This window comes from Grampus griseus (assembly GCF_964374135.1).
Source record: "Grampus griseus genome assembly, chromosome: 3".
NCBI lineage: Eukaryota > Metazoa > Chordata > Mammalia > Artiodactyla > Delphinidae > Grampus > Grampus griseus.
The window spans coordinates 35,928,540-35,951,376 of NC_139019.1; the positions used below are offsets into that span (position 1 = coordinate 35,928,540).

Here is a 22,837-nt window from a genome sequence, read left to right on the forward strand (position 1 = left end):
AATCATAATAAAACAGAGAAAGATGGCTTTCATGTCTTAGTTATCCTTAGGGAGGGGAATGATTAATTTGACATACCTCTCTTATTACCCACTGGTCAGTCCAGGTTGTGGGTGCAGGTTGAGCAGCTTGACGGAAGGCAGGATGTGAAAGGAAAGGAATTAAGAGGGAAGGAAAAAAATCATCTGAAAAAAAAAGGGATAAGACAAATGAAATTTTAGTTTCTGACCTGATTAAAATTTGAATTTTATCCATGAGGACATAATATAAACTGCTGTTTTAAGAGGAGGATTTCTGTCACACTGCATTGGAAAAGTAATTATTTGACTTAAGATTTATAGCAGATATTTAATTAAACATATATGAAGAGTTTCTCAGTTATAATTTGTTTTTTATTGAAGTAATTCTGTGGCCAGAGCATCAGGCTTTTCATGAGAGCTTTTGTTTCATATAATCGTCATCGATTTTTCAAATAAGTTATGAATAATAAATTTATTAATAATTTATTATGTAGGATCAGAATAAAATTATTGGTCAGCCTAATCTCTACTTGTGAGTTAGGAAGAGTAAGCCATTTATACTGATCTATTTCATATTAAAGATGAAATATATATTAATATGTCCAAGGGTTTTATTTGACTATAATATGTTGAATTTTCAACATGGGCTTTGTAATCAGTTATGTAAATCTCACATTTGAATTAAATGGAAGAGAACTATTCTTGCTAACATGATGAGAGTATATTATCATATTTTTCCTTCCTAGTGTCCGTGTGGGATTTTTTTTTTTTTTTAAAGGGAATATAGCAACTTTGTTGATTTTGCTTTATTTGTGTCATCTTTCCATAGGAGAGATGCAGATTTTCTTTATGAAGTTAGGACTGTGTATATACATGGATGTTAGCTTTTTCTTAAGAGGCAAATGTCTGTTTGAACAAGAGATGGCTGCAGCGGTTACCTCGTATTTTAATGAAATAAATCTGTATTTACAGTTTGTGGTAATTTAGTCCTTTCATCACTCTGTGGAGCTCCCACGGTGTTCATTGAGCACAGCTGCCGGGCCTCTGCTGTTAGTAGATCTTTGTGCCTCCGGACCCCAGCATGCCCAGCATCCAGATGTGGTGACATATTAGCACACATTCCGCATGGAAACGTGCCAGTGTGGACATACGATTGCGATCAATTAGTTATGCCCAAGTGGTGCCAAGAAAAATTGCATCTGTCATACAGTCTGTCTGGCTTCATGGCCCATGGTTGATTTAGAGACACTCCTGTTTTCCTTTACTCTGGCCATAGTCCTAACATGCTCACAGAGAGTTGAGATTATCTAGTGAAGCACATGACATTTCATGACAAGAGCTCATTTCGGAATGTCATGGAAGTTCACTGACTTAGCTGTTCTTTAGTGGCCAGGATATTGTTGCTTCCCGGGCACCCAGAACACCTAATTTATGCTTGATCTCTGAAAGCATTTTATTACAAAAATCTTACGATACAAGAGCACAGACATTTTTTTCTCTTTGTTTCCCAGTCTTTGGATCGATGTGATAGGCTTTTCATTGTAAAGCTGAGATAATCTTTCCAAGGAATAATTCTTAGAAAGAGGTATATATGTTTTTCTTTTTGCAGTTAATCACTGCTTGATTTTCTTTGTATAAAGGCATTATTGCTTTTAAATTTATGAAACCACCTTTCAACTTCTTTGATCGACTAACTGATGTTATATATTGCTTTCATGTTAATGTTCAACTCTATCTTTCTATTAATAATTTATTGATAGAGACTTATTACTAGGTACTGAGAATACAAGAATGTGTAAGCCCCAGTTCCCACTCTCAAAAGTTTATAGATATAAAGAGAACAAATTGATCAACAAATGAATCAGTGAATGAATTCCATTTAATGTGATAGTATGCTAAGAAGAGTAGAGTAGAAGGAAGGTAGGAATGCAAAAGAGAAGAGTAGATAAGTGTCCGGGGGATATTTTAAACTTTTTATACTACTCATAACATGACATTTTTTTTGCAGGTTTTAAAAAATAAATATTTACTTTTTCATCCTCTGTCTAAACACATCTAGCTGCCAGTGGTATTTGCAGTTTAATAGTGTTTTACAGTCTTGTGTGACCTGGCTATAAGTTTAAATATATGTTATTTTTACTAGGAAACCCATTCTTTGGAGACAGTTGAAGATGAAATATTTTGTTGATCTAACTGGATTTTCCTGTTTTTCATGGATTAAATGTAATCTAAATAAACAAGAGTTCAGCCGTCTTGGATTTTGTTATGTTTTGGGGTACGGGAAGAGCTAGGACATGCAAATTTATCAAGTAATAAAGGTACATGCGTCTGACAGTAGAAGTTAGGCCAGATAAAAGATCCAGTGTAGTAGTTAAATAAAGAAATAGATATTATTTATGAGTTTCTTACCAGCTTTGCAATACTTTCTTATCAACCATGACTGTTCATGTTAATGACAATTCACTGTATGAATAATTATATAGTACTTTGTGCCAGGCACTGTTCTAGGTCCTGAGAATACATCAGTGAATACAAAGATCAAAAATCCTGACCCTGTGGAGTTTTACATTTGCTGGGAACTTAGATAATAGGTGTTAAGATATTCTGAATTGAGGACGCTTATAACCTCATTGTGTTTCCAATTCAGATGCTAGTTGAAATGATGAAGAACAGCAAGAGCCTAGGTCATTATATCTGAGTTTCAGAGTTACAGCCGGCACTATTTGGTGAGGAGTTAGCCAGTGCTTCTGGTTTTCTGAAAGAATACGGTGTGTTTCTTTGCACTGAGCCTGCCTTCTTGTAAAACATGGTGACAGGTGGGTGGGTGTGATTATTTGTGTAATTAGTCAAATGAGTGAAACTTTTGGTAGAAGAGAGGAAAGCTAAAGAGTACATGTGTATTCACTTACATCTCTATATTCAATCTATGGTATAAAATTGCCAGTAATCCCTCAGAGCAAAATATGTATTTTAACATCTTTATTGGAGTATAATTGCTTTAAAATGGTGTGTTAGTTTCTGCTGTATAACAAAGTGAATCAGCTATACATATACATATATCCCCATATCCCCTCCCTCTTGCGTCTCCCTCCCACCCTCCCTACCCCACCCCTCTAGGTGGTCACAAAGCACCGAGCTGATCTCCCTGTGCTATGCAGCTGCTTCCCACTAGCTATCTATTTTACATTTGGTAGTGTATATATGTCCATGCCACTCTCTCACTTCGTCCCAGCTTACTCTTCCCTCTCCCCGTGTCCTCAAGTCCGTTCTCTACGTCTGCGTCTTTATACCTGTCCTGCCCCTAGGTTCTTCAGAACCATTTTTTTTTCTTTTTTTTAGATTCCATGTATCTGTGTTAGCATACGGTATTTGTTTTTCTCTTTCTGATCTCATTTTATTGATTTGAGTCCTCTCTCTCTTTTTCTTGATGAGTCTGGCTAAAGGTTTATCAATTTCGTTTATATTCTCAGAGAACCAGCTTTTAGTTTTATTGATCTTTGCTATTGTTTTCTTTCTTTCTATTTCATTTATTTCTGCTCTGATCTTTATGATTTCTTTCCTTCTACTAACCTTGGGTTTTGTTTGTTCTTCTTTCTCTAGTTCCTTTATGTGTAAAGTTAGATTGTTTATTTGAGATTTTTCTCGATTCTTGAGGTAGGCTTGTATTGCTGTGTACTTCTCTCTTAGAACTGCTTTTGCTGCATCCCACAGGTTTTGGATCATCGTGTTTTGGTTGTTTTTTGTCTCTAGGTATTTTTTGATTTCCTCTTTGGTTTCTTCAGTGATCTCTTGGTTATTTAGTAATGTATTGTTTAGCTGCAATATGTTTGTGATGTTTTTTTCCCCCTGGAATTGATTTCTAATCTCATAGCATTGTGGTTGGAAAAGATGCTTGATATGATTTGAATTTTCTTAAATTTACCAAGGCTTGATTTGTGACCCAAGATGTAATCTATACTGGAGAGTGTTCCATGTGCACTCAAGAGGAAAGTGTAATCTGCTGTTTTTGGATGGAATGTCCTATAAATATCAATTAAATCTATCTGATATATTTTGTCATTTAAAGCTTGTATTTCCTTATTAATTTTCTGTCTGGATGATCTGTCCATTGGTGAAGTGAGGTGTTAAAATCCCCCACTATTATTGTGTTACTGTCGATTTCCTCTTTTACAGCTGTTAGCATTTGCCTTATGTATTGAGGTGCTCCTATGTTGGGTGCATATGTATTTATAATTGTTATATCTTCTTCTTGGATTGATCTCTTGATCATTATGTCATGTCCTTCCTTGTCTTTTGTAACATTATTTTAAAGTCTATTTTGTCTGATATGAGACTTGCTATTCCAGCTTTCTTTTGATTTCCATTTGCATGGAATATCTTTTTCCATCCCCTCACTTTCAGTCTGTATGTGTCTCTGGGGTCTGAAGTGGGTCTCTTGTAGACAGCATATAGATGGGTCTTGTTTTTGTTTCCATTCAGCGAACCTGTGTCTTTTGGTTGGAGCATTTAATCCATTCACATTTAAGGTAATTATCGATATGTATGTTCCTGTGACCATTTACTTAATTGTTTTGGGTTTGTTTTTGTAGGTCCTTTTCTTCTCTTGTGTTTCCCACTTAGAGAAGTTCCTTTAGCATTTGTTGTAGAGCTGGTTTGGTGGTGCTGAATTCTCTTAGCTTTTGCTTGTCTGTAAAGCTTAAATTTTCTCCATTGACTCTGAGTGAGATCTTTGCCGGGTAGAGTAATCTTGGTTTTAGTTTCTTCTCTTTCATCACTTTATATATCATGCCACTCCCCTCTGGCTTGTAGAGTTTCTGCTGAGAAATCAGCTGTTAACCTTATGGGAGTTCCCTTGTATGTTATTTGTCGTTTTTCCCTTGTTGCTTTTAATAATTTATCTTTGTCTTTAATTTTTGTCAATTTCATTTCTATGTGTCTCGGTGTCTTTCTCCTTGGGTTTATCCTGCCTGGGACTCTCTGCACTTCCTGGAGTTGGGTGGCTGTTTCCTTTCCCGTGTTAGGGAAGTTTTCGACTATAATCTCTTCAAACATTTTCTTGCGTCCTTTCTTTCTCTCTTCTCCTTCTGGGACCCCTATAATGTGAATGTTGGTGCATTTAATGTTGTTCCAGAGGTCTCTTAGGCTGTCTTCATTTCTTTTCATTCTTTTTTCTTTATTCTGTTCCACAGCAGTGAATTCCACCATTCTGTCTTCCAGATCATTTATCTGTGCTTCTGCCTCAGTTATTCTGCTGTTGATGTATTTTTCATTTCAGTTATTGTATTGTTCATCTCTGTTTGTTTGTTCTTTAATTCTTCTAGGTCTTTGTTAAACATTTCTCGTATCTTCTCGATCTTTGCCTCCATTCTTTTTCCGAGGTCCTGGATCATCTTCACTATCATTATTCTGAATTCTTTTTCTGGAAGGTTGCCCATCTCTACTTCATTTAGTTGTTTTTCTGTGGTTTTATCTTATTCCTTCATTTGGTACGTAGTCCTCTGCCTTTTCATCTTGTCTTTCTGTGAATATGGTTTTTGTTCCACAGGCTGCAGGATGGTAGTTCTTGCTTCTGCTGTCTGCCCTCTGGTGGATGAGGCTGTCTTAGAGGCTTGTGCAAGCCTCTTGATGGGAGGGACTGATGGTGGGTAGAGCTGGGTGTTGCTCTGGTGGGTGGAGCTCAGTAAAACTTTAATCTGCTTGACTGCTGATGAGTGGGGCTGTGTTCCCTCCCTGTTGGTTGTTTGGCCTGAGGCAACCCAGCTGTGGTGCCTACCAGCTGTCTGGTGGGGCTAATGGCAGACTCTGGGAGGGCCCATGCCAAGGAGTACTTCCCAGAACTTCTGTTGTCAGTGTCCTTGTCCCACGGTGAGCCACAGCCACTCTCTGCCTCTGCAGGAGACCCTCCAACACTAGCAGGTAGGTCTGGTTCAGTCTCCTATGGGGTCACTGCTCCTTCCCCTGGGTCCTGATGCGCATACTACTTTGTGTGTGCCCTCCAAGAGTGGAGTCTCTGCTCCCCCGAGTCCTGTCCAGGTTCTGCAGTCAAATACTGCTAGCCTTCCAAGGCTGATTCTCTGGGAATTCCTCCTCCTGTTGCTGGACTCCCAGGTTGGGAAGCCTGATGTGGGGCTCAGAACCTTCAGTGGGTGGACTTCTGTGGTATAAGTGTTCTCCAGTTTGTGAGTCACCCACCCAGCAGTTACAGCATTTGATTTTATTGAGATTGCGCCCCCCTTACTGTCTCATTGTGGCTTCTCCTTTGTCTTTGGATGTGGGGTGTCTGTTTTGGTTAGTTTCAGTGTCTTCCTGTCGATGAGTGTTCAGCAGTTAGTTGTGATTCTGGTGCTCTCGCAAGAGGGAGTGAGTGCACGTTCTACTCTGCCTTCTTGAACCAATCTAGGAAACAGTACATTTTTACCTTAATAGTATCTATAGAAGGGTTATACGTGGCCTTTTGAAATTTGACACTATTCGACACTTGAATATTAACTGCGACCAATGTGTGCGCTGTTGGCAATTATTGGCCTCAGTCTATATTGACAATATAATTTCTCTAGTTTTTTTTTGTGTAGTTGCAAGTACAAAGAATTTCTGGCTTTCGTTGGACCATATTGATACTTAGTGGAATTTCAAGGTAAAAATTAGAAAATTAATTCAGAAATGTTGATAACAAACCACATTTGTTTTAGTGTAAAAATTTGTGGGTTTTTTTTTAATGTAAATGATCATTAAAAATGTGCATTTATTTGAGCAATACAGATGAGCATTTATATCACAAAATGTATTTCAATAGACTATTATAGTTTCAGGTTACATTTATTAAGGGCTTATGTATGCCAGGCAGTGGTCTAAAGTATAAAAAGCTCTTTACATGAACTGTCTCCCTTAAATCTCACAATAATCCTCTGAAGAGGCTTTATTATGAATCCCATTGTACACATGAGGAAAGTGAGGCACACGGGTAAATTGTCCAAATGTTTTGAACGCAGGCAGTGGCACTCTAGAGCTTTTAACTGCTACTCTTTACTACTTCCCTGAAATCTTTCTCTAAAAAGAGATGATAGAAAGTTTGAGTCAGTGTACTTCGTTGGGCACACTATGTTCCTTAAAACCCTTTCTGGGCTTCTCTGGTGGCGCAGTGGTTGAGAGTCTGCCTGCCGATGCAGGGGGAAGCGGGTTTGTGCCCCGGTCCCGGAAGATCCCACATGCCGCGGAGCGGCTGAGCCCGTGAGCCATGGCCGCTGAGCCTGCGCGTCCGGAGCCTGTGCTCCGCAACGGAAAAAAGAAATGGAGGGTGGGGCTTCCCTGGTGGTGCAGTAGTTGCGAGTCCGCCTGCCGATGCAGGGAATGCGGGTTCGTGCCCTGGTCTGGGAAGATCCCACATGCCGCGGAGCGGCTGGGCCCGTGAGCCATGGTCGCTGAGCCTGCGCGTCCGGAGCCTGTGCTCCGCAACGGGAGAGGCCACAACAGTGAGAGGCCTGTGTACCGCAAAAAAAAACAAACAAAACCCTTTCCTTCCCTCCCTTTATTTGAGTCGCTCTAATAGAGTGCCAGGTACTGGGGGAACTGATAAATAAGAGACAGTTCCTATTCCCAAGTTGCTCCCAGTTTGGAGAGCACAGTCTTCAGCCAGTTCCTATGCTGCAGTGCATCGTAAGGAGGAGGAGCATAAAGAAAGAATTCTGGGAGCATGGAGGATTTTTCCGTGATCGCGTTTTAGTAGTTATTCCCCTTCTGTAGCATTACGTTATGGACAAGGACAGCTGATCCTGTTTTGTGAAGCATGTATACAATAAAGATAATTTTCATAGTTCATGGGGAAGAACCAAAAGACTGGTAGGCTTTGCACTTTGGAATTCTGGATATTCTTCATGTGGTGATGGAATGTTGATGAGCTTTGGCCCTTAGTTCCTGGCATTTGCTGGTCATGGGCAACCAATGTCCGATATAATTAACTTTAATCCATACTTTGAAGATTAGCCAGTTGCATGGGCCAGAATTGTTGTAAATTCACATGGGCTCATCAGCCTGCACATATATATTTCTCCAAATTTAGTGTGTTCTGTCATTTCTCTCAAAACATTGGCATTCTCTTGGAATCGCCTGGCATGTGTTTCTTTCCAGCTTTAGATTCTTAAAGTTTACTATAACAAATTATTATGCAAACAGATATAAAGTGATCTGTCCTTTGGGATATTCAGCATAACATGTTAGTTAGCTTTATGACTGTTTACCCTTCACAACTAGCTCAACAGAAACATTGTCTTTATGCAGTCTGCAGCTAATCAAATATTACAATAATAACAAATACATTTGGAGGTCTTTAATTTCTAATTTGGACCAAGACACCTCACTTAAAGCATAAAGATGATTGCCAGATGGAATAATTTAAAGATAAGCAAAGGCAGCATTAAAAACAAATAAATAAATTAAATTTTTTTTAAATTACTGGAATCAAGGAGGGATACAGAATTGAAATACAAAAGTAAACCACAAAGTATGTATTGGTTTACTCAGCTAAATTAGAATCTCTGGTTCATGGAATTTTAGGACTAGAAAGGGAGTTTGTGGTAGGCTGAATAATGGCCCTTAAGATACCCACCTCCGAAACCCCCAAACCTGTGAATATGTTACCTTATATGGCAAAAGAAACTTTGTAGATTCAGTGAAGATTCTGAGCTGGAGAGATGATTCTGAATTATTTGGGTGGGCCCATGTAATCACTAGGGTTCTTACAAGAGCGAGGAAGGAGGGTCAGAATCAGAGAAGGAGGTGTGACAATGGAAGCAGAAGTCAGAGTGATGTAGCCTCAAGCCACGGAATGGGGGCCTCTAGAAGCTGGAAAAGACAAGGGACGGATTTTCTCCTAGAGCCTCTGAGAGAAGCGCAGCCCTGCCAACACTTTGATTTTTTAGCACAGAGAAACTGATTTTGGATGTCAGACCTCTATAATCAATTTGTGTTGTTTTAAGCTACTACAATTGTGGTGATTTGCTATATCAGCAATAGGAAGCTAGTACAGACCTTAAATGTCATGTTAGCACAGTGACTCTTAGTCTTTCTTAAGCCTCACCAATCAGGTTTTGGGGAGAGGAAGGGACCTGGGGGAAACAGGAAGCACTTATTGATGCTCAGAAGGATTGGGAAATTAGGAGAAATTTTTTTTTAAAATTTTATTTATTTATTTATTTTTTGCGGTACGCGGGCCTCTCACCGCTGTGGCCTCTCCCGTTGCGGAGCACAGGCTCCGAACGCTCAGGCTCAGTGGCCGTGGCTCACGGGCCCAGCCGCTCCGCGGCATGTGGGATCTTCCCGGACCGGGGCACGAACCCGCGTCCCCTGCATCAGCAGGCGGACTCTCAACCACTGCGCCACCAGGGAAGCCCTAGGAGAAATTTTTGGTGTCCAAGATTTACTATGAAGATCTCAAAAGAGCACATTCATTGCAGTTAGTAGTATAGGACTGAGGTAGAGCAATGTCTTGCAGCTGTTCTGGGAATCCTCAGTTCCACCAAAGCTGCTGCTCTCTCTTACTAGTAGTTTTTATTCCTCCTCCTCCTCCCATGAATGAAGAGCTGTCTCAGCTATCATAACTGCCTTGACTATGTCCACTGCCAGCCAACCATCCTTTACATTTATTTGTCAAATCCCCTTGAATCCATTTTGTACTGAATTGGTGGTTTGTATGTCAGCTCAGATGAATGAACCTGTCTCTGCCTGATCCACAGAAAAGCCTGAAACTTTCCCTAACTAGGAGATTTGTTCTAATTGTTGACAGAAAGTATTTTTTTTAAGTTAATTGCAACTCTTTCTCTTGCATTTGAAGACTGTTTTCTTTTCTTCTGTTTAATGAAAATGAGGAATATTTGGTCAACTTCTGTTTTATTTGGTCTGCTTGAAAATCAGTTTTGCCTTTCTTTTTCTAGCCAATTTATCTTTTTTCACTTAGAGCATGTTATTTTCTAAGTTGTTAGGTATTTTGTGTTTCTCTGGAAACTTATCCAAGTGCCCTCTGATCCTTTTAAGCTGCAACTCCCTGAACTAAATCTAGTTATTTAGTTTTATCATTGGATCTAGTCAGTGGTAGAAGATAGAGTACCTTTTCCTGATGTGCGAAAGCAACCCTGCATTAATTTTGAATGTTGACTTGAAATTGACAGTTGAAATACAGAATGGCATTAACTTTGAATACAAATCAGCTGATTAATGCAATTTGATATGTTAACTATATTACTAAGAACCTCCATAAGTGAAATGACCTTTTCAAACTAAAATTTTTGATTTTAAGATGTGTTCTTTTGGAAATTATTTTGTTTCATCATTATTAAAAAATAATGACACATGAGGGTCCCTGAATTTAATTATAGAATCTCTGCCTTTGATGGGGCACATTCTTTGTGCCTTTAGTTCTTCCACTTGATATTTAATTGTTTTGTGTTTGTTTTTGTAGGTCCTTTTCTTCTCTTGTGTTTCCCACTTAGAGAAGTTCCTTTAGCATTTGTTGTAGAGCTGGTTTGGTGGTGCTGAATTCTCTTAGCTTTTGCTTGTCTGTAAAGCTTTTGATTTCTCCCTCGAATCTGAATGAGATCCTTGATGGGTAGAGTAATCTTGGTTGTAGGTTCTTCCCTTTCATCACTTTAAATATGTCCTGCCACTCCCTTCTGGCTTGTAGAGTTTCTGCTGAGAAATCAGCTGTTAACCATTATGGGAGTTCCCTTGTATGTTATTTGTCGTTCTTCCCTTGCTGCTTTCAATAATTTTTCTTTGTCTTTAATTTTTGCCAATTTGATTACTATGTGTCTTGGCATGTTTCTCCTTGGGTTTATCCTATATGGAACTCTCTGTGCTTCCTGGACTTGGGTGGCTAGTTCCTTTCCCATGTTAGGAAAGTTTTCGATTATAATCTCTTCAAATATTTTCTCAGGTCCTTTCTGTCTCTCTTCTCCTTCTGGGACCCCCATAATGCAAATGTTGTTGCGTTTAATGTTGTCCCAGAGGTGTCTTAGGCTGTCTTCATTTCTTTTCATTCTTTTTTCTTTATTCTGTTCCACAGCAGTGAATTCCACCATTCTGTCTTCCAGGTCACTTATCCATTCTTCTGCCTCAGTTATTCTGCCACTGATTCCTTTTAGTGTAGTTTTCATTTCAGTTATTGTGCTGTTCATCTCTGTTTGCTTGTTCTTTAATTCCTCTAGGTCTTTGTTAAACATTTCTTGCATCTTCTCGATCTTTGCCTCCATTCTTTTTCCGAGGTCCTGGATCATCTTCACTATCATTATTCTGAATTCTTTTTCTGGAAGGTTGCCTTTCTCCACTTCATTTAGTTGTTTTTCTGGGGTTTTATCTTGTTCCTTCATCTGGTCCATAGCCCTCTGCCTTTTCATCTTGTCTCTCTTTCTGTGAATGTGGTTTTTGTTCCACAGGCTGCAGGATTGTAGTTCTTCTTGCTTCTGCTGTCTGCCCTCTGGTGGATGAGGCTCTCTAAGAGGCTTGTGCCAGTTTCCTGATGGGAGGGGCTCGTGGTGGGTAGAGCTGGCTGTTGCTCCCACTTGATATTTAAAGAACATAAAGTTAAAATATTCTGTACACCAAATACTTTGTGTATACCCAACAGTGCCTTAAAATACATAAAAAATTAGTTTCAATTTAAGTTCTTCTTGGCTGAGATTTGGTTTGTTAATCTTGGTAATTTATTTTAGTAGGTATTATAAGGAACTGTTAGCTGGGGAGAAAAAGAAATACAGACTCTGCCCACTTAACCAAATGCCCATTGAGCAAAGTATCCAGACGTTCTAACAACTACTTATTATTGATCAATTTCAATAAAGTAGCTGTCAGAGAAAGCACTGAAAGTCTTTACTGATTTTTGTTTTCTTTCTCTGTTGCGCTCTCTTTAAGACCTTGCAAAATCCTGCTCCTCATTCAAACTTTACTCCTTAGACTGAGCATGTGCTGCTGCTGATTTTTATCTGAACCAAACTTTATTATGATGATGGCAAAATGGTGGTCTTATAACCCCACTACATTTATCAGTTGATGGTCTACCACTATAGGGGAGAGTGTTCCCACCCTCCCTTCCTTCCTTTCATCCTTTCCTTATTGACTTATGAATCTGTTATCAGTCTTGACTCATGAATTCCCACTTTCCATAGTGGGTTATAATCCATGACTATCCTTATTTATTTATTTTAAATTTATTTATTTATGGCGGTACGTGGACCTCTCACTGCTGTGGCCCCTCCCGTTGCGGAGCACAGGCTCCGGATGCGCAGGCTCAGCGGCCATGGCTCACGGGCCCAGCCGCTCCGCGGCATGTGGGATCTTCCCGGACCGGGGCACGAACCCGCGTCCCCTGCATCGGCAGGCGGACTCTCAACCACTGCGCCACCAGGGAAGCCCTATCCTTATTTATTTTGATGTTCAAATTACTTTCTTTATACACCTTAGTGTCATACGTGCCTTTAAAGACCCAGGTCCGTGTCATTCTTTCATGCGCATTTAGTTTGCTTTGTGCTCTGCCTTCTTTCTCACTTTTTGTAAGGATTACACAAATTCAGTCTTTCCTCTTTTTTACAATTCAATTGTTTATTACATGTAAGTGAGCTTTACCTTCTCTGAGTTTGTTATTGTCTTTTTCTTACTGCTTCTGTTATTTCCTGTGAACCTAAGGGATTGTTCATCCCTCCCCATCATGGAAGAAAGGTTTAAAAGTCCTGAACTAGAGACTGTGATGCTTGTTTACAAAATCAGGCACCTCTGAAACTTCATTCGTCATGCCTTTTCTTTTTCTACATTCATGTAATCAGCAGGCTTAGGAGTATATTTTGGTTATTTCAATATACTGCATTTTTCTCTCTATATTTTATATTCATGCTTAAAATTCTATATTATTGTTAAAATATTAAAATGACATTCATGTTCAGGATTGAGGGTTAGTATTAATAACTCCCATTTAATGAGCATATAGTTTGGTGCCTGGAGAAATTGTTTTTTCAAATGTTTTATCTTATTGCCATTGTAGAGGTATTAAAATTTTAAAGTAGACATCTCAACTCAAGAGTCTGTGTAACATTTTGGAAATGCTTTCTTTCCAAAAAAGCATTTTCCTCAAATGCTTGAGGCAGTTTGAAAATAGCTGCAGTCATGCTGAATATAGTTTGTGTTAACTACATGGAGAGTATGAACATGAATTGTCAGTATTTTGCCTCATTTCTTTTGTTTTCAGGAGTGATTAAAAACCCTGGTTTGGAACAGACAATGACATTAGGATAGCAGTGTCTAGCCAAAAAAAAAAATCTTGGTTTTAGAGAACATTTAAAAATTTTTACTCAACTGTTGAACTGTTACATTTCCAAAAAATGATTAATTTTATTTATTTATTAATTTTATTCTCACCAAAATAAAGTAGTAAATCAACTATACTTCAATAAAAAAAAAAAAACTGTAGGTAGCCCACTGAGGGAAGAGATGCTAAATGCCTTTTAAAAGAGTCTTACATATACACACCACTATATAGAAAATAGATAACTAATAAGGACCTACTGTATAGCACAGGGAACTCTACTCAGTACTCTGTAATGGCCTGTTTGTGGAAAGAATCTAAAAAAGAGTGGAGGGACTTCCCTGGTGGCACAGTGGTTAAGAACCTGCGTGCCAGTGCAGGGGACACAGGTTCGAGCCCTGGTCCAGGAAGATCCCACATGCCACAGAGCAGCTAAGCCCGTGCGCCAGAACTACTGAGCCTGTGCTCTAGAGCCCGTGAGCCACAACTACTGAGCCCGTGTGCCACAACTACTGAAGCCCACGCACCTAGAGCCCGTGCTCGGCAACAAGAGAAGCTTCTGCAATGAGAAGCCTGCACACTGCAACGAAGAGTAGCTCCCACTCACCGCAACTAGAGAAAGCCTGCACGCAGCAACGAAGACCCAACACAGCCAAAAATAAATATAAATAAATAAATAAATAAAAAAGAGTGGATATATGTATATGTATAACTGATTCACTTTGCTGTACAGCAGAAACTAACACAACATTGTAAATCAACTATGCTCCAATAAAAAATTTTAAAAAGTCTTAGATTATTAATGGTCCATTCTATACAGTTCATTCTACCTCCTACCCCTAGTAATTTTTCAGAACCTACTTCCCCATCATTTAAGAGGTGCTGGTAAATGTTTTGCATTGTTGCAGGTACTTTGTGTACTAAGAGACATTTTTTTCTCCTATGTCCTTGCAAATACTTAATTAAATTAAAAAAATTTATAGCTTATAGTATTGTTTGAAACTTTCTGGGTGCTCAGTTTTTCTCAACACTGTAAATTGGATTCTTAGAATTCCTTATTTCACCCATTCAAGCAGAGATAAATAGGTATTTCTCAAACCTCTTCTACAGAGTTTAATATAGCCCTTGGCATGATGTGGGCTTGTAATAACATCTGGTTAGTACTCTATGGGAAAATTGAGAGAGAGGGAGCTATTAAGTAACTTACTGAACATCATGTAACTAGTTAACTTGAGCTACTAACTAAACAAAAATACCTCTTAAATGCTTGACTATACTGCCTATATTGTATAGTAGTGAAAAGACTCTTGAGGCAGAAAGACCCGAGTTTGACTTACAGGTTAGCTATACTAAAAAAGTTGTGCAAGTTGTATAGCACATCTCAAAGAGTCAGTATTAGTCATTGTGCCAAAATATATGCCAGCAGCCCCTCTTACATATATTCTTGCTCTCTTCTTTTTTTAAGGTACAGGAATGTAGCTCTAAAGCCCAGTTTATTTAACTAAGTCCTGGATTTGAATCAGCTGCTCTAAATTCTAATTCTTGTTGGAGATTATTAAAGATGATTAGGGATAGAATGAAATAATATATAAGAAATTTGTAAATTATATCACAATATAAAAGCATGAAGTATTAATTTATTTTAAATGAAGTTAATTTTTTCCCACCATAAAATTGTTCATTCTCATAGAAAATTTGAAAAACATTTTTAAATAGAGGAGAAGTAAAATGATTATCTGTTGTACAACCACCTAGAGATAACTGTTTTGTTTCCTTTTAGCCCTGAGTTTCTGGTTTTTTAAACATAAGTTGATTATTTAGGAACTTTCAGCGGTCCCAGAATGAAGATTATATAAAAGAGAATTTGAGGGACTTCCCTGATGGTGCAGTGGTTAAGAATCTGCGTACCAGTGCAAGGGACACGGGTTTGATCCCTGGTCCGGGAAGATCCCACATGCCGTGGAGCAACTAAGCCTGTGCACCACAACTACTGAGCCTGTGCTCTAGAGCCCGCGAGCCGCAACTACTGAGCCCAGGCACCACAGTTACTGAAGCCTGTGCTCTCTAGGGCCTGCGTGCCACAGCTACTGAGCCCACGTGCTGCATTTACTGAAGCCCTTGTGCCTAGAGCCCGTGCTCCGCAACAAGAGTAGCCACTGCAATGAGAAGCCCGCACGCCGCAATGAAGAGTAGTAGCCCTAGCTCGCCGCAACTAGAGAAAGCCCGCACGCAGCAACGAAGACCCAATGTGGCCAAAAATAAATAAAAAAATAAATTGATTAAAGAGAACCTATCATTTGATATCTTGTTTTCCAATTACAAGCTCCCCAGTAATTCAGGCTCTTCATTATCAGATTATCTTCATTAACTTCATTCAAAGATGTAGAAAACCATATATCAGTTATTTGGACAATATAAACAGCCATTTTATAGCTCTTTTCAGGTCTGCCTTTGGGAGGGGTCAATTCCTATGCTTTTTTAATCTGTTCCTAACGCACTGTGTTACGAGTGGGGAGGTCTGGCTTGGCAGCAGTTCCTGTGAAAAGTAACCGGGCATCTTTTTTTTTTTTTGGAGTACAACTCCTTTACAATGGTGTGTTAGTTTCTGCTGCACAGCAAAGTGAGTCAGCCACACATATACATATATCCCCTCTTCCTTGGATTTCTTTCCCAATTATGTCCCCACAGAGCACTGAGTAGAGTTCCAATAGGGCATCTTACATAACTGTCAGTGATAAAAACCAGCAGTGTGGTGTGGGAGCTGTTACAGACCTAGGCTTCTGAAAGGGGCCTGAGGGTATGACTTTCTTGCTGTGCCTTGTGCATCTAGATCACATCCAGCATATTGTATTTACGGTGGGGGACTGAAATTTGAGCTGGACAGTGACAATATAGGAACAGGTGACTAGGACAGCAGTGAGTCTAGAAGTCCTGTCAGTCATTGAACAGTTGAAAGAATTGAAGATGTTTTGCTTAATAGGCATCCTAGGTTAGCTCAGAGGAATCCACATGTGAAAGAGGGAGTAGACCCTCAGACTACAGACCTTGGAAAGCAATGAGTTGGGGGTTCTTTTTGGTTTAATATGATGAGCGTGTGTGATATATATGTAACTATATATATAACTATATATATATAGTTATATATATAACTATATATATATAGTTATTGGGATTTTCTAGTAATGGAATAGAGCTAGAATGGAGTTAGTTTCTGTCACTGAAGGTATTTAAGCTGAGGTTGGATGGATCCCTGCCTAGAGGTAGTATAAAATGCATTTCTTCACTGGATTCATTCATTCATTCACTCACTCACTCACTTTTTATTTGGTCCTTCCTGTGTGCTACGGACTGTGCCCAGTGCTGGGGAGACAGAGATCAATACTGTGGGCAAGAGGTTGGATTACATGCCTTCAGGGATCCCATTATGGCTGTGGTTGAACGAAATTGCCTGATGCTTCGGTTTCTTTGGCCTTAATAAAAGAGCAGATATCTGATTTGTGTATTACTCTGCCTTTCAAACACTCCAGCGTGTTACTATCACATTTCTTCTGTGATGTGGAGCAATGCTGCATATTACTCGCTGAAAGTAGGCCTTTAACTTACGTGCATGAAAGTGTTTTTCATGGCAAATGTTTAATTCCAGGCTGACTTCAAAAAGATTCAAAAATTATAAAGTATCGTGAGAGAACATAATGCTTATTAAATGTAAGGTGATATTATTAATGTTGTTGGGAGTTCATTGAACTTAGAACATATATGGAAGAGTCAGGTTCTAAAGTCACACTTATTTTTTTGAGAGGAGTTACAGTTTGTATATACTGAGATCTTGAATCTCCAAACCTTACTATTTGTAGATTGACCGTATATCTAGACGGATTCTATTCCTGCTTGTAGAGATCAGATAGTACCAGGAGAAGCAGAGATGCCAAGAACAAAGTGTGCAGATTCGGAGGTGATATTGGGGTCTCTGTACGTTTCGACCCATCAAGTAAGGCCAGCTGTTCATTTGTTTCACGTCTAGGTTTGGAATTCACCCAGTTGCAGGCCGGATGCCTGGTCAGCTTAATGTGCTGCTGGCTGAGGCTGGGGTGCCGTATGATATTGTGTTGGAGATGGATGAGATCAACCATGATTTCCCAGGTAAGTGATGGGGATAATGGTGAAGTTTAGGTGTTCTTAGATGAATAGAGTGATGCCAGTCTTAGGGCATAAATTGTGGGATTACTGAAGACCTACTAGTCAGATGAAGAGTAACCTGCTCCTAGTAAGGATGCAGTTGAAATTAAATAAGCGAAAGACAGTACTGAAAAAGGTGCAACAGGTTTGTAAGCAGCATGGGTCATTTTCTCCCTCTGAGGAGATCTGAAGGATGGTGAAAATCTTGGGAGGCAGTGCAGTGGACTGCATTGCAGAGGGATTTGGAACAGACCTGGCTTTGGAATCCAGGTCCTGAGTCTCATTTGCTTGTGGCCTTGAACTAGGTACTCAACCTCAGGTTCCTCATTTATGAAATTGCTTCTGCTGATGATTTAGTGTCTGATTCTTGCCAGTGTCTGAGATTTTACTGGTTTTCAGTTGTACCAACTCGTGGTCAGTAAGTAGTTTTGTTTTCTTTAAAGTACTAGGACTTCACTAGATAAGGTGTTGGACTTTGTGGCTGTCACTGGGTGGATGTTGAATGCTAATGACATTTGGCCCAAGATCATGTTTGTTAAAATTAAACCAGTTCCCTCTGGCACGTATCCACTGTAAACTTAAAAAGTACTGTTTATTAGAGAAAAATAATGAAATTGTGTGTATGTCTAGATTCACATGGCATTTTTGGCAGAGTTCTAAGGTACCTTATATTACGATCCTTAAAGAGGGAATTTAGACCATTTTAATTTTATGCCCCCTTTCAGATTTCACTGTTGCTAAATTATGTGTGAAACCTGCCAGTTCCAGGAATTATGGACACAGCTTTAATATAGTACAGACTCTTAGACCATTTTCTTTTAGACATTGAATTGCATATTAAGTAGTCATTTTAAAAGTTGAAAATGGAATGCAGATCTTTTTTTTTTAACATCTTTATTGGAGTATAATTGCTTTACAATGTTGTGTTAGTTTCTGCTGTATAACAAAGTGGATCAGCTATACATATACATATATCCCCATATCTCCTCCCTCTTGCGTCTCCCTCCCACCCTCCCTATCCCACCCCTCTAGGTGGTCACAAAGCACTGATCTGATCTCTCTGTGCTATGTGGCTGCTTCCCACTAGCTATCTATCTTACATTTGGTAGTGTATATATGTCCATGCCCCTCTTTCACCTCGTCCCAGCTTACCTTTCCCACTCCCTGTGTCCTCAAGTGCATTCTCTACATCTGCATGTTTATTCCTGTCCTGCCCCTAGGTTCTTCAGAACGATTTTTTTCCTTCAGATTTCATATATACGTGTTAGCATACGGTATTTGTTTTTCTCTTTCTGACTTACTTCACTCTATATGACAGGCTCTAGGTCCATCCACCTCCCTACAAATAACTCAATTTCATTTCTTTTTATGCCTGAGTAATATTCCATTGTATATATATGCCACATCTTCTTTATCCATGTCACAAAGAAAGAAAACTACAGACCAATATCACCGATGAACATAGATGCAAAAATCCTCAATAAAATACTAGCAAACAGAATCCGACAACACATTAAAAGGATCATACAGCATGATCAAGTGGGATTTATCCCAGGAATGCAAGGATTCTTCAATATACGCAAATCAGTCAGTGTGGTACACCATATTAACAAATTGAAGGAGAAAAACCATATGATCATCTCAATAGATGCAGAAAAAGCTTTTGACAAAATTCAGCACCCATTTATGGGAGTGCAGGTCTTTAATGTTACCGGCAAGATCATTTTGGGATCATAAAAGAGCTATAAAGTCAGATTAGGTAGATCCATTGAGGGGAGGGAAAGCATAATAATGCAAGCTCCAGTCAGGGTGCTCAGGTTCAGATGCAGGACTTATTGCTTTTAAGCTGTGTGACATTGGCTAAGTTACTGAACCTCTCTGATAAAGCTCTTTGTACAATACCTAGCACAAATGTTTGTCCTGTAAATTTTAGCTTCTGTTGTTGTTGTTATAAAGTCAGGTCACCATAATTTGCCTGAAAGTAAAAGTGACCCTTTTAATTTTTATATTTTCTTTTATTATGTAGACACTGATTTGGTCCTTGTAATTGGAGCTAATGACACTGTTAATTCAGCGGCTCAAGAAGACCCCAACTCTATTATTGCAGGCATGCCAGTCCTCGAGGTCTGGAAATCAAAGCAGGTAAAGTTTCAGACTTGTGTTTCATTCTGATAATTAAAGGTCTCTTAAAACACATACACAGAACTTTCCTTGGTCACTTGATGAGAAATGATGATGCCTTTTAGGAGGCTCAGGAGTTAGAGTAGATTTAGGGTCCAGCTGTCTATATCCAGCTTCTGTCTGTTCTGTGGTCACCAGAGAACCTGAGTGAATGCCCTGATCTCGATTAGAACTAAAAGAGATTATCTGGATGGATTAACACAATCTGTAACTACAGCTGAAAAAGGACCTGTGAGCTTTTGGGATGAGTCTGGCTGAATTCCAGGCCGAGTCCAGTGAAGCAGATGGCTTCCCTCCAGGACAGTGAGTCAGTATCATCGCGTTCACATACGAAGATGAGCACATTTTTTCATTTAAGTTTTTTGAAAGGGAATTTGTATGTTATGGAGTGTACAGAAGAAGGGTGATTTAGAAAACCAGATTATAACATGGAAGGAAGCAAGCCCTGCTCACAGCACATTACTTCTGAAAAAGCTAATTGCTAGATTGTAGAGAATGCAAACGCTTATAAATTTTCCTCTGCCCCGACTGGGCAAGTCTCTTTACACTCTCAAGTCATATCTGCATTTTAAGAATCATTATAACGTAACGTATATTTTCCCTTTAATTTGTCTCTCTTTATTGTAAATGTGTGAGTTTTAAACATAGTATTTGTGGTGAGTGAGTAGATACGACATGCACTTGTTCATGTGTATATGGACAGTTGCATCGATCACCAGTATTTGAGTTTGTAGGGTACATTACTGTATCAATGGTATATGGAACATGAATAAATTTGCTCTGCTTCCATTTTTGAATAGAATGCGTGTCCTAAAAGACCATAGAAAGGCTTTTCATTTCATGAAGAATTGACTTGATATTCAACAGGACAGCAACATCCATTAATTAATTAATTAACATTAATTGTAAATGTCTAGAACACATCAGTATTAGAGATGGATGGACTTACCCCTTCATTTTTCTTCGTGGAAGCATTCTATTAGTAATTAGCTCTGTTCTGTGACACACTAGATTGCTCTTTGGGTTCTTGTCTTATATCCTTTCTGTCTCATATCCTTTACTTTAAAGCAATGGACTAAGAATCATACCATTTTCCCACTCAACTACATTTATCTTAGGATGGGTAGTAGAAGCTTATGCACTAAATTTGTTCTCTTTAGCCCATTCAGAGAAAGATGCTTATTTTTCTGACTAGAAAATGTTATACATAGTCTTTATAGAGAAAAGCACTGAGAAAAAAAATCACTTATCACTTGGAGGTACACTGTTGTTAACATGACCTTTTCTCTAATGGATATAAGAGTATGGGCACATTTAAATAATTAAAGTTAATACAGAGTAAACATGCATTTAAAACTACTCCTTGTGTATTTTAAGTCTTTGTAGTAAAGAATTAGTAGTGGTACCTGCTTTGTTCAAAGTCAGGGCAGGGCAATGTTTGTTTGCAGAACAAGTCCTGGCCAGGTCTGTTAAATACACCATCTCACTTAATCTTTGGTTCTTAGGTCATTGTTATGAAGAGGTCCTTAGGTGTTGGCTATGCTGCAGTGGACAATCCAATCTTCTACAAACCTAACACAGCCATGCTTCTAGGCGATGCCAAGAAGACGTGTGATGCCCTTCAGGCGAAAGTTAGAGAATCCTACCAGAAGTAAAACATAAAGATCAAGCTGTTGTCTAACAAAGCCACCTCTTCACTTGTGGGAACAGGCAAATAAGTTATTAACATATACAACTGATACACATCTATATCAGAGCTCTTGAAAGAAAAGGAAGACTCTGAAGAAAGCAAAGCAAATACAGGGAAAATTTTCAAGAGCAACAATCCCTCAATTTTAAAAAAAGGATTGACAAGTCTAAATGTCTTCCTGTGCATAGTTTTTGTGTTATGAATTCCAAAAGTATTTTACACAAGGAGAAGGAACAGCGTCATTTTAGATGTAATCCATTTGGATTTTCCTCAACAGTCAGCAGTGTTTTAAGAAATTAGTCTTTATGAATTTTTTAGGACTTACATTATACATAGATTTGAAAAAATCTGACTCAGTGTAAACATTACAGCCACCTGCATTTATGTGTTTTCAACAAATGTGACTAATTTGAAACTTTCATCAACTCTTGAGCTGTCCTCTTACCATTTAACCATAATCTGAATTAAACATATCACATCAGTTTCAATTTTTCAAACTGTACTTCTGATTCTATATTTCAGGGGTGTATTTTCTCACTTCTATTTTAATACATTAAAGGACTAGATAATCTTTCAGAGATGCTGGAAACAAATCATTTGCTTTGTATGTTTCATTAGAACACCAATGAAACATATAATTTGAAATCAGCATTAATTGTATTTTTTAAACCCCATTTCCAATTGGAGATCTCTCTAATTTCAATCAATTTATAATGTGTAGTACTGTGTTAAGTGCACTTGAATGGAATTCAACTATTTGACTAATAAAATGAGTTCACCATGTTTGCATAGTGATGTAGCAATTGTCTCTGGTGACGAAAGGCTAAACTCAAGTAATTCTGCCTGTTATTAATATCTGAGGAAGATTTTGCTACCATGAAATAGATGAGATTAATCTGTCTTAACTGCTTGGAAGAATAATTTTTTTCCCAAATCAGAGTGTGTTTTAAGGTGTTATGTAAATGATAACATTTGAGAGAAATGGTGGCACTTTTTAGCTACCTCTTTGTTTAAGCCCAAGTAAAGATTATGTCTTTTTAGCACCAGTAAAGATTATGTCTTTTGCAGTAAAAGTGTAGATTTTCTTCGTGACTTTGCCATTATGCCAAAATCTCTGTATAGGTTGAATGTGTGAAGAATATTTGGAATATCTCTCTCTCTATATATAATTAATTTGGCATTAAGTTTCTTGAAACAATTATTAACATGTAAAAAGTATCTCTAAATCAGAAAAAGAAATAACTGGTGTGAAATTTTTTACTATAATACTCATGTTTATTGAGTTGAAAACTCATAGTATTTGTTGGTTTAGTAATCAGTTTCTTTCTTGCTGTGCCTGAGATTAAGATCTGTTTGTGTGTGCATGTGTTTTAAATCAGGAAAGAGTCCTTTTTAATTTTTAAGTGGTAAATGCAATTTGTTAATGGATCTCAGGTCATTTGTAACCTCAAGACTGAATTATATCATGAAAGTTCTATTAGAAGAAAGTA

At 38.5% G+C, this 22,837-nt stretch overlaps 1 protein-coding gene across 5 annotated transcripts in view; it reads left to right on the forward strand.

The window, feature by feature from the left end:
- Nucleotides 1-21,925, forward strand: part of NNT (nicotinamide nucleotide transhydrogenase) — an 89,143-nt gene extending 67,218 nt beyond the window's left edge. For all 5 annotated transcript variants that reach the window (XM_082652273.1, XM_082652271.1, XM_082652275.1 and 2 more), the window contains exons 20-22: nucleotides 17,322-17,440; nucleotides 19,503-19,618; nucleotides 21,163-21,925. In XM_082652273.1, the coding sequence (XP_082508399.1) occupies nucleotides 17,322-17,440; nucleotides 19,503-19,618; nucleotides 21,163-21,312 (385 nt within the window). In that variant the 3' untranslated portion in view covers nucleotides 21,313-21,925. The remainder of the gene's footprint in view (nucleotides 1-17,321; nucleotides 17,441-19,502; nucleotides 19,619-21,162) is intronic.
- The last annotated feature ends 912 nt before the right edge of the window (nucleotides 21,926-22,837 follow it).